The sequence below is a fragment of the Anolis carolinensis genome, chromosome 1 (genome assembly GCF_035594765.1).
Source record: "Anolis carolinensis isolate JA03-04 chromosome 1, rAnoCar3.1.pri, whole genome shotgun sequence".
NCBI classification, from domain to species: domain Eukaryota; kingdom Metazoa; phylum Chordata; class Lepidosauria; order Squamata; family Dactyloidae; genus Anolis; species Anolis carolinensis.
In genome coordinates, this window is record NC_085841.1 from 259,925,380 (window position 1) to 259,937,764 (window position 12,385).

The window sequence follows — 12,385 nt, forward strand, 5'->3', positions numbered from 1 at the left end:
TCAGTTGCTATGGTGACCAGGCCCTCCCTCCTTCCTTTGGCACTCCGAAGCGTTTCTGCTGATGCTGCGGCGGCTATGAGGGGCCATACGGTACCCGACATGCCCTGCGCGGCCACTGCCGGAAGTGAGTGTGCATTTCCGGCGGCTGGGCGCCCGGCCTCCTGCTTGTGCGGCTTCTTGGGGTCACTGTTCAGTCGCTGCTCCCGCTTCCCACCCCGGCGCCGCCATGAAGGACGTCCCGGGCTACCTGCAGCAGTCCCAGAGCTCGGGGCCAGGCCAGGCCGCCGTGTGGCACCGCCTGGAGGAGCTCTACAACAAAAAGTGAGCGGGGAAAAGGGCGGCCGAGGCGGGAAGCAAGCGGGCGGGCGCGTGTGGCCGGGGAGGGGGTCGCCTTCGGAAACCGTGGGGCTGCTCAACGTCTTTTTTTCCGGGGCGCCTCACTCAGGAGGTGTTTAGGTCTTGGACATCCTGATTCTGGACCCCCCCCCCCCCAAAAAAAAACCCCCCACTAATGCAGTTTGGTGAGAAACCATCACTTAGGCAGATCTTATGAAACTACATTTCCCATGATCCCATGGTATTGAGCCATGACAATTAAAAGTGATGTCAAGCCATTCATTATACCGTGTGGATGCACCTATAGCAGACATGCGCTGTGAGGAATTGTGGGAGTTGAAGTCCAAAACACCCGGAGGGCCGAAGTACGCCCATGCCTAACCTATAGTCTGCTTAGTACAGCTCTATTTTGCCTCTTCTCTTTCTCTTCCTATTTGGTGGGGAAGCATTTTGTTCACCAAACGCAGCATTGCCCAAACATGAGTCAAGGAACATGAAGGGCACCTCAGACTAATCCAACCAGAGAAGTCAGCTGTAGCAGAGCAGTTGATGATCCAACCTGCATACAGCATATTATTTGAGAACACAGAAATGCTGGAGCGCTCTAACCACCACCATGTCAGACTACAAAGAGAAGCCATTGAAATCCACAAGCATGTGGACAATTTCAACAGAAAGGAGGAAATCATGAAAATAAATCTGGTTACCAGTATTAAAAAAAACTCAAAAATCAGGACAGTAAATAAAGAACAACACTCTTTAGGGGGATTCCAGAGATGAAACAATCAGGGCCAGCTAACACCTCCTAACAATGGATTCCCCCAGGCAGGAAGCAGCCAGTCTTTGAAGTTGGAATGCCATTCACTGCTAATCAAGGACTACTAATTGAAATATTCACACCTGCCTCAAGCAGACAAGACTTCTTGCTCCCACCCTGGACATTCTACAGATATACAGGGTGTTTGAAAAAGAACTCACTAGTTTTAATGATTCTATGCATAAAACTAGGGAGTTCTTTTTCAAACATTCTGTATAAATCTCACTTGCCTAGTTTCTAACAGACCTCACAACCTCTGAGGATGCCTGCCATAGATGTGGGTGAAACACCAAGAGAACTTCTGGAACATGGCCATACAGCCCGGAAAACTCAGAGCAATCCATTGATTCTGGCCATGAAAGCCTTAGACTTTGTCTTGCTCATGCCTGTTCCTCTGCCTTGACAAATATTGTTATTCTATTAAAAGGTATCTACCCAGATTATGCAGTTTTCCTGCCCCTTTCTCTGGAAGCGTGTACTACAGATGGTGTTTCCTGTATCTGAAATGTTTTAAGACCAGCTGTGTTTCAGGTTTTGGGTTTTTTGGTATTTTCAAATACCTGTATTCACATATATGTACATGTTGGAGATGGGGCCCAAATCTAAACATGAAATCAATTTATGTTTCATATTTACCTTATATACATGGCCTGCAGGTCATTTTATGCAATATTCTAAAGTATTTTTTTGTATGAAACAAAATTTGAGTGTATTGAACTATCAGGAAGCAAAGACCCCCCCCCCCCCCCCCCAGCTATCTTTGCTACTTACATGCACAATTTCAGATTTTGGAGCATTTCACCATTCTGGATAAGGTATGCTCAGTTGTACAGTTGAAAGGTAATTCCTCCCAGATTAAGTGATTTTGCTTCCCCTTAGTCTGGAGACCTGTAGCTGGACCTTAATATCTTCATAAACATACGTTTTGAAAGCAGTTGCATCCTTCAATGAATTTTTACGCTGAGATGTTTCACCTTGTGCCCCTGTGGTTGGTGATGCCTTAATAGCTTGTTCTTTTGATCTGACGTACATTGCTGAGTATTTTCAGCTCACTGGTTGCAGTATATATCCAATTTTGATCTGCTCACAACTGAATATTTTCCTTTCCTTTTTTCATAGCAAGAGCAAAATGTCATCTATTATAGGGTTGCTATACTGGCCATGTTCCAGTAGCATTCTCTCCTGACATTTTGCCTGCATCTGGCTGGCATTTTCGGAGATGAAGATGCCAGCCACAGATGCAGGTGAAATGTCAGGAGAGAACATGGCCATACAGCCCGAAAAACAGCAACCCAGTGATTCCGGCCACAAAACCTTCAACAACACATTATTATACCTTCACAAAAACATTTTAAGTATGGGGCTCCAGTTTGTGACAATGCCTTAAAAATAACATGAACAAACAAGCCAATTATTTTGTTTGTTTCATTGAAGGATGTTCTGTCATAACATGTTTGCATACAATGTATATATAATACATAACAAACAAAGTGTGATAGTGAGCATATGAAATGCTCTTTAATGAGTCACGGGTTTGATTTATCTAGCCCAGTATTCTTTACAATGGCTGGCAGCAACTTTCCCAATCTCATTTATAGGGTTGTGTTTTTTTAGCTGTGTCGCCTGAAATTACAAAAGTAGGATCAGCAGGCTAACTACAAGGCAGTGATCCTATATATGTTACAGTTAACACATCTTGGAGCAGATATAGCATACATTTTCATACTGTATCCTCCCTCACCCTCCCTACATCGATTTTCTGTGTTCCCCTCCAAGCAGTCTTCGGTGCTATACATCCAGCTATAGAAATATATACATGCATGTTTCTCCCACCTGCTTTGCAGAAGCCAGTAAATGATCATGTTGATAGAGCGATGCGGTAGCTAAAAGATGGAGTCTGAAGAACATAAAGGAGAATACATGGCTTAGTTCTGCCTGGCAGATTTTTATACAACATTTTTGATCCAGAATCTTTTAACTAATAATAGTTGAACAATTTTTATTTAACTTAACCTGGCAGCCTGATAAACTATCAACTTGTCTTGATGCCTTCCTGAGAAATTAATTTGGTTATTAGTCTTTGTTTCTAATCCTAGTCAAATTAGACTTTTAATTCACAAGTGCATTTATTTTTGACAAATAACAATATTTGTGTCTCTACAGCTATCCAGAACACCTGGTTTTACATGTAGTTCCTACTGTATTGGCATTTTAAGTTCTCATTAGTATCTCTCTATTTTACAGACTCTGGCACCAACTGACTCTCCAGGTTTTGGACTTTGTTCAGGACCCCTGCTTTGCCCAAGGAGATGGGCTTATCAAGGTAAAGTTCCAAGTATTATAGTAAGTTGTAATGATATTGGGTTGTATTATGAATATTTTTACTTCCTAGATGTCTTGAAATTGTGATAAGTAAACCTGAATTTTCAGTAAAATAGAAACACAATTTGTTTCCTCAGTATTTGAGAAGGGGAAGTAAATGTATGTCCTTAGCCGTTTGGCAATACAATACAACCTCAGTGTCCATGGGGGATAGATTTCCGGACTTACTACAGATAGTGAAAATAATTAATAATAGCACACTCGTGTCACCAACATGAAGAGTTTGGAAAGCTCTGTCTTAGATGATTGTGAACAACAAATATAATATACTAAAACTGATTTTTTTATTCATAGTTATATGAGAACTTCATCAGTGAATTTGAACACAGGTAAAACTTCTATAATGCCTTAAAAATGAAAATAACTTATATTTTCGTATTTACTGTTTATGACTTCATTTGTGCATGTTATTTCTTTTATTCTAGGGTGAACCCTTTGTCCCTTGTAGAAATTATTCTTCATGTAGTTCGACAGATGACAGGTAAAACCAATCTCTTTTTCTTTTCTTTTTAAAATAATTTTTATTAAGAGATTTTGATTTAATACAGCTGTGTTTCTAAAGGTAAGGTATAGTGAGGGATTAAGAGTATGGAGATAGAGAGGGGCAGATAGTTTGAGTGAGGGATGGGGGGGTGGAGATGTGGAGAGGGGGGCTAGGGAAGTTGGGGGGGAAGGTAGGGATGGGAGGTTCGTTCTGGACCAAGGGCGGAGAGGCCTACTAAGAGAAGGGGGGGGGGGGGATTGTTGACTTCCAATCTTCCATTTCTTTCTTTCTTCGGTATTCATTTAAATTCCTTTTCTAAGTATTCCAGTCTGTTTCTTTCATGGCTCTCCCGGTTTTTTTTCTTTATTAAAAAAGTTAATGTATCCATATTTCTCATCTCTACACTTTTTTGTAACCTCATATCTTTAGTGGGAGTACTATCTCCTTTGCAATGTTTAGCTATTATTAATCTAGCTGCTGTAATAATATAGGTAAATATTTTATCGTTATTATCCCTGTCTCCGTCTTTATTAAAGTCCAAGTTATTTTCCATATTATGTAGTCCTAACCAATAAATTTCTGGCCTGAATTCTAGGTCTATTTTTAGAATCTCCTTACATTCCCTGTGTATTGTTTTCCAATATTTTGTTATTTCTTTACAGCTCCACCGCATGTGGAAGTAGTAACCCACTTGTTCCTTGCATCTTCAGAACTTATTATCCACATATTTATACATTAGCCCTAGTTTTTTTGGCGTTAAATACCACCTGTGGAGTGTTTTTAACCAATTTTCTTTAAGATCAGTAGAGGGTGTATATTTCATTTTCTTGTTTCAGATTGATTCCCACTCACTCATTTTTATCATTCTCTTTTTCATTCTGATATGTTTTTCACTGAAAGAGTTCATGATGCAGTCATGTCACCAGATTTTTAATAAAATCTGACAATTGTCTCTTGGGTGAAAAGACTGAACCATACTTTTAGATTTCTATTGATGGCAGCTATTAAAGTGATGGGTTTTTAAGATAATTATATGAATTCCATAGTGAAAGAATATTAATGTAGATATTGAATGCCTGTCCCTGGGGGGTTCCAGACATTAGGAAATGTACAGCCCAAACAGAAATGAAACAATTACTGGATGAATATTTGGATATAAGTGCCCATTCTCTGACTTTAAGCATTAAACCAGAGCCCCGGTGGTGCATTGGGTTAAACCCTTGTGCCTGCAAGACTGCTGACCTGAAGGTTGGGTTGTTGACCTCTAGGTTGCTGGTTCAAATCTGGGGAGATTGTGGATGAGCTCCCTCTGTCATCTCCAGCTCCCCATGCAGGAATGTGAGAGGAGCCTCCTAAAAGGATGGTAAAACAACAAACATCTGGGCATCCCCTGGGCAACATCCTTGCATATGTCCAATTCTGTTACACCAGAAGCGACTTGCAGTTTCTCAAGTCACTCCTGACACGATAAAAAAACCCATTAAACCAGAATCTCCTTGAGACCAAAGGTGTAAGTAAATGTTTGATGATTCACTTTTGCTGGGAATGAAGGGAGGAAGACAAGCTGAGCACTGCCCCCACCACCATCAAATTCACCCCAAAACAGACTCTCAGTACTAATTTTTTTTGTAAAAGACTCTTAACATGAAATATTGTGAATTTTAATGTGATTTCCGCTTAAACGTTTTTAGATCCTAATGTGGCCCTTACTTTTCTGGAAAAGACCCGAGAAAAGGCAAGTATGATTGTATAAACAGTCTATCAGCAATACATGCAACTATTCTTGTTATGTCTGCAAACTACTAGATTTGCTAAGAAATGGCTGATACAGGAATAAAGTCAGTTTTTGGACCCAGTGAAAGTGATACTGCTGGTGATAAATTGCCATGAGTGACTGTTTAGGGAGAAAATAAAGTTAATAGAGTTTTAGCTGATTTTTAAGTGTATTTTTATGTTGTGGCTGCAGGTGAAAAGCAGTGATGAAGCTGTGATTCTTTGTAAAACAGCAATTGGGGCTCTGAAATTAAATATTGGTGACCTGCAAGTCACAAAGGTAAGGCAATATTTATATTTGAGTGTTAATGTGTCTTGTCTGGATATGTGATGTCAGGTGACTGGCAAATTTTGTGCATGCTTAGTTCTTTGTGTTTCTGTCTGTTAGTATATTTTCATCTTTTAGTTACTGAATTCTGTGGAAAAGACTAGAGTCTGTCCAATTCTTGTGTTCATTTTTGATGTGTATCACTGCAAATACCATACCACAGGTTGAGTATCCCTTGTCCAAAATACTTGGAACAGAAGTGTTTTGGAGTTCAGATTTTTTCAAATATTGAAATACTTGTATTTGTATATACATACATAATGAGACATCTTGGAGATGGGATCCAAGTTTGGACACAACATTCATTTATATTTCATATACACCTTCTACACATAGCCTGAAAGTAATTTTATGCACAATATTTCTCAGACTTCTGTTCATGAAACAAAGTTTGTGCACATGGAATCATCAGAAAGCAAAGATGTCACTCTGTCAGCCATCCATCTGGACAATTTTGCATTTTGGATGTCAAATTTCTGGATAAGGAATGCTCAGTCTGTATTGAAAATTATAATGTGAGTTTTTCTAACAAGGGTGTAATCATGATATAAATTCTCCTTAAGTGGCTAGAGATTGCAACTTTTGATATTTAATTTATTCTTTCAACTGTTATAATCTATATATAATCCTACACTATAGTCCATAACAGAGTGTAAACTTTTCATATTTGTCTCAAAGGCACAGCTTCCAATGCATTCATTCTGTGCAGAAATGAAGGCTAGTGTTGAATTTGCCACAAACAAACTTTTAAGGTTTCTGTACCTTTAAAGTTTTCTTTGATTATTTGGGACACAATATATAGCATAAATAAAAGACTGTATGTATCTTGCATATTGAGTGAATCAGATTTGTACCGGCAGAGTTTTCTTTCTAATTTAAAATATTATTGATTCTTGTTGTCCTTACTGTTTGAAAATGTACTGCAATTTCCTTGTGATATTAAGAGGAAATGTAACAAGTCTAGTCATATGCTGATGCGTGTAAAACCCTTGGAGATCGAGATAAAGAGACAATATCCCATCTATTTCCATTAGGAAACCATAGAGGAAGTTGAGGAGATGCTGAATAATCTGCCTGGTGTGACATCTGTTCATAGCCGCTTTTATGACCTCTCCAGCAAGTATTACCAGACAATCGGGAATCATGCCTCTTACTATAAGGATGCTCTAAGGTTTCTGGGATGTATAGATGTCAGAGATCTACCAGGTAGAGTTCCTTTTTTCTGTTCTTCTTAAACACATTGCAGTTGTACTTATGGATATTTGTATCAAATGGAAGTTTCTGCAGTGGTAGTTGGACTGTGGATGAATGGGTGTTGTTTTTGTGATGTGTGCTGGGGAAAGCATTTAATTTCATTGTATAATGTACAATGGCAATAAAGTTATTCTATTCTTCAGAGTATTGCTTGCACTCTGAGTCTCAGAAGATGAAGCTTACAGCAAGGAAGAAAATTACTTGGTCATGATAGCTCATTTATTGAATCAGTAATACAGTAATATTTAGTATGTTAGAACCATGGGTCTATGTATTACAGATTTCTAGCTTTCGTTGTCTAGAAAATATTGTATTTTGTGTCTGGAGCCACCTAGAACAGAAATGATTAGAGTAACGCCTCTGTAGGATTTTTTTTTACAAATATTCCTTAATTAAAAATAGTGGCGGCTTCTTCTTTGGAGGTTTTTAAACAGAGGCTGGATGACCATCTGTCGGGTACTTTGAATGTGCTTTTCCTGCATGGCAGGGGATTGGACTGGATGCCTATGTGGTCTCTTCCAACTTATAATTCTATGATTCCTTATTTTTACAGTTGCTTCCTCCCTCAAAATAAACTAACCAAGTTTTGGGGGTTTCCTTATTCCCTTTCTCCTTCTTTCGGAAAGCCAACTCAGTTGATTTTCATTTTTTTTAAAATCCTTTAGTACATAGGAATTTGGCATTGTGTGTGTGGATATAGAAGATTTGTTTTGCTTTTAGGGGAAATCTGCATTTGGATTAAGTAATGTATACATGTGCTAATGGAAAATATATGTGATCCAACTTCTATTTCAAAACTATATTGATGCCACTTACTGGAGTCTATCATCCACTGTGAGCTTGGGAAATCTATAGATACTAAATGACTGGACTGTAGGACTTTTGTTTGACCCAGGTCATTTTTCTTCCCAGTGGCAGACCAGCAGGAGAGAGCCTTTACATTGGGCCTGGCAGGACTCCTTGGGGAAGGAGTCTATAACTTTGGCGAACTGGTAAGTAGTAGAACTTGATTGTTTAAATTATTGTAGTAGAGGAACTGTCTTCTCTATTTCAGCATCTTGCCTCATTTCTATTCTCAGCTTATGCATCCAGTGCTGGAGTCTTTGAGGGACACTGACAGACAGTGGCTGATTGACACTCTTTATGCCTTCAACAGTGGCAATGTGGAAAAATTCCAGGCTTTGAAGTCAGCATGGGGCCAGCAGGTAAGTACCTGGTACAAGTTAACAACTTATAGTTGAACAGGTGTTTCTGCAGTCTGCAAGGAACTAGAAAAATACGAAAGTACTGTACATGTCTATTAACATGTCTTCTAATGAAACATAAGTTGGAAGCCCATTTATAATTTATGTTTGAGGCTTTCTCATTACATTGGACATTATTTAAATACTTTGGAAGAAGTTGGATAATTACACATTTTATCTGTGGCTTTATGAAATGGCTTTAAGGAATTCATCTGGACATTCCACCCACACAAGAGATATTGAAAGCTTTGTAATGATTTTGAGTTCTGATCATGTTGGCTCATGAGTAATGAAACAACCAGTACTGTTTGTAGGATGGGCTTGGAACATGCATCCTGCTGCATTATATACAGGGAAGTTTTTGGATTAACTGAAGTTTTGAATTATCATGTTTTACAGCCAGACCTGGCTGCAAATGAAGCTCTTCTGCTGCAAAAGATCCAGTTGCTTTGCCTCATGGAGGTGAGTCTGTACCAGAGATATTTGTCATTTTTTGTGCTAAATAGTGTCCTTTTTACCCCAAACCTTTCTATTATGGTTCTATTTTCATTTATTTTTCTAGTACATAATTTCTCATTAGGTATGTGGTATTCTCCTTGGACAGCATGTGACTTTTATGTTATATTAATTCTGGATGATATTTTAGGATCCTGAAAATAACTGGTCTTACTAGATTGCTGTTCTACAATCATCTATCAATTATTGTTGTGAACCATCAGATAGTTGTCCTTTATCTTACAAAGCTAAAGAAAGGGGCCACCACCATCAGTAGTACCTCACTTTTCTCTCTGGATTGAGACCTAAAGTGATTTACAATCTTAAAAACAATACAAATTAAAACCTACAAAATATAATTATGAAACCAAGTTAGTTAAAATCACATAAAACAAATAAGTAAAAACTGTTAAAACAAATTGAAACACCATTGTGGTTGAAGTAACCAAAGGATTTGCTCAAGTATAAGGTCCCACATCTGTGCAAATGAAATAGCTCAATATTTTGGGCATTTGCTGTTGTTAATCTGTTGAGGAAAATAATAGACATGAGGCATCTAACAGCCATAACAAATGTATTGGCCCATATACTATGGGCTGTAATCCATTGAAGCTCATGCTATATTAAATGTATCAGGTAAAAATAGGGGATCCTTAAGAACTAGTTGCAAGTGTTTGTAACAGCCTGACATCCTTTAAAATCTTTCAGATACATATCCTTTTGTAGTGTCCATTATAATTGCAGACTCTTTTGTTTGATATTTATATTATAAATGAAACTAGCAGTCAGGTATGATTGTAAATAAATAAGCAGCTTTTGCGCACTTGTGCCTTTTCTTTTTAGGCAATCTAGTTTTAACTCCTTTATTCCTCTGCAGATGACCTTCACCCGACCAGCTAACCACCGGCAACTCACTTTTGAAGAGATTGCTAAAAGTGCCAAAGTCACTGTAAATGAGGTGAGTCACATTTAGTACTAAAACAGAAGGAATGTAGATATTCTTGACCCTTACTTGAACAGAACAATTCACTGATCAAACTCATATGCAATGTCCCAGCTTCAGTTTTAATCCAGGTTTTCATTTTAAATAATTAATATTAAATTTCTATTGTTTCACCACAAATTATCTTGGTCCTTTTTTTGGGAGGGGGGGTGTTTTTGCAAATTTCATTTTTGATTCGTAAGAAGTGATCCAGCTGGTGTGCTGTGCAGTGACTTGTCTGGGAACAACCTGAAATTTCGGTTGAAGCAAACAAATCGTTTTTGTCTTCTTGCAGGTAGAGCTGCTAGTGATGAAAGCGCTTTCAGTAGGTTTGGTAAAAGGCAGTATTGACGAAGTGGACAAAAAGGTTCACATGACTTGGGTCCAACCACGGGTGCTGGATTTACAACAGGTAAAAAGCAGCTTTCTTGGAAGAAAGCAGGAAATATTGTTGCTAATCGGCTGAACGTACTTAGTCATCATTGTACTTTTGTGAATGTCTTGAAATCCTAAAACAAGTGAATTTACTGTTTTAGCTTGCAAAATAATCAAATCCATTCAGTTGATGTACAGCAGGTCATATTTCTTGCACATTCCTTTATAAGAATACAGCATGAGAAGGAAAAGCACTGGGAGACTAATTGCATTTTAATGCCTCTAAATTTTTACCAGAATCAAAGTGATATTTCTTTAGGCCAAGGTCTGCCAAGACATGAAGTGTACTCCTCTTTAGCTTTCCTCCATTCCTCCCCCTTTTTTCATTAGTGATGCCAGTAGGGTGGGTGGGGTAAAATCCTGCATCAGATTCAATCCAGTGTAAGAAACTCAGTTTTGGGGGGCCCAAAGAAGACCTGTGTTATGTACCTTTCCTTGCAGTGTCTGGCTTTGGTGTCCTATGTCAGGTTTCTGTCCTGCATAGTAGCCTCCACACCCAATAGAAGCCAGAGGAGCACTATCGTCTTACTCTAAACACGTTGGAATGAACAGTTAGGATGGACTGTTGTAGGAGACTGGTATATAATTGTTTAATGTGTCTCTTTTACAAGTTTTTCCCTTTGTTTGTTTTCTAGATAAAGGGCATGAAAGACCGCCTGGAGTTCTGGTGCACAGATGTTAAGAGCATGGAGATGTTGGTGGAGCACCAAGCCCATGATATCCTAACATAAAGGACTTTGCACTGGCTAAGGGAATATCTTGTGCTGTTCCTGAAAGTGGCAGTGCCTGACCACTGACTCTGTACTGAATTCTATTAAAAGGGGGGCTAGGGGAGGAGGGGGAAGAACTACTTTTCTGATGCTTGTACAGAGGACTAAGTGGCCTTTGCTGTATAACCCTTTGGTGCTTGGAGTCGGGAATTCCCTCTTAAGCACTAGCATTTTTATTAGTGCTTTCCCATCCTGTTGTCACCAAAGGGGGGAGCTGAGGACTCCATAACAGTGGATTAATCAGTCTTGGTGTGATGTTGCAGTGGAGGATGCTGGGGGGACTATGTGCTAAGGGGTGGAGGGCATTGGTTCAGCAGTGGGAGGGCAGCAAGTCTTCCATTTTGCATTAATTGTGCAGGAAAGAAAGGCCACCATTGACAGATATGGGGGAGGAGAGTGTGACCTTCCCCCTGCCAGCCCAAAGGCAGCATAACTGAGAAGACATGCTTCTTTCCCCTTGCCTCCCCCCCTCCATTTTTTCAGTAGAAGCTGCTCAATCCCATCAATGTTTTCCAAGAATAAAGTCATACATTTAATGGATTTGTTTTTATATTATACTTGGGTTTGCTCTTGTCTTTTATGAACATTTAACCAGAAGTGTGATGCAGGGGAAAAAAAACTGCTGGAATAAACGTCTGCCTTCCCTCTTGTGCGTTTCTATTTTTGTGCTTTTACAATGAGCTGAACTCAGCAGCATTCCTGTTTATAATATATTATTTTTACTCTTTGGAGGTCAACAGGAAAAGCCAATTTGTCTTCTGATAAAAATTGTCTTCTATTTTAGTAAGTTGTTAGGATATAGTGACCTTTTTATTTTAAAAGGTGTAGTGGGTATACTTTGGAGATCACACATCTGTTTTGACTACACAGCAGTTAGTAAAATAAGCACTTATTTTCAGATCAGATGTTCTTCCAATGGGTGTGGGTTAGAATTATACATAATATGCTTAAAATCATTTTCTTAGTGTGATATAAACATTCCTAAATCCATTTTGAATTGGGTTCATATTAACTGTGATGGTCATGATGTAGATTACATCTTCAAACATTACTAAGAATTATAAAAATCAGCAATTGAGTTTACA

General features: G+C 38.8%; 1 protein-coding gene across 1 annotated transcript; it reads left to right on the forward strand.

Moving 5' to 3' along the window:
- Positions 1-110: 110 nt before the first annotated feature.
- On the forward strand, positions 111-11,949 carry psmd13 (proteasome 26S subunit, non-ATPase 13). Its single transcript, XM_003214794.4, has 13 exons — positions 111-321; positions 3,398-3,476; positions 3,830-3,864; positions 3,961-4,016; positions 5,711-5,754; positions 5,986-6,072; positions 7,155-7,326; positions 8,287-8,366; positions 8,454-8,579; positions 9,018-9,080; positions 9,991-10,071; positions 10,391-10,507; positions 11,166-11,949. The coding sequence occupies exons 1-13, from the start codon at positions 227-229 to the stop codon at positions 11,259-11,261; spliced, it is 1,131 nt and encodes a 376-aa protein (XP_003214842.1). The 5' UTR covers positions 111-226; the 3' UTR covers positions 11,262-11,949.
- The last annotated feature ends 436 nt before the right edge of the window (positions 11,950-12,385 follow it).

What these genes read in the sequence shown, in the direction of transcription:
- psmd13 (XM_003214794.4), top strand. Translation starts at nt 227, where the DNA reads ATGAAGGACGTCCCGGGCTACCTGCAGCAGTCCCAGAGCTCGGGGCCA. An exon ending in TGTAGTTCGACAGATGACAG is followed by an intron (nt 4,017 to 5,710) that starts GTAAAACCAATC and finishes AAACGTTTTTAG; the next exon opens with ATCCTAATGTGGCCCTTACT. An exon ending in TCTATAACTTTGGCGAACTG is followed by an intron (nt 8,367 to 8,453) that starts GTAAGTAGTAGA and finishes TTCTATTCTCAG; the next exon opens with CTTATGCATCCAGTGCTGGA.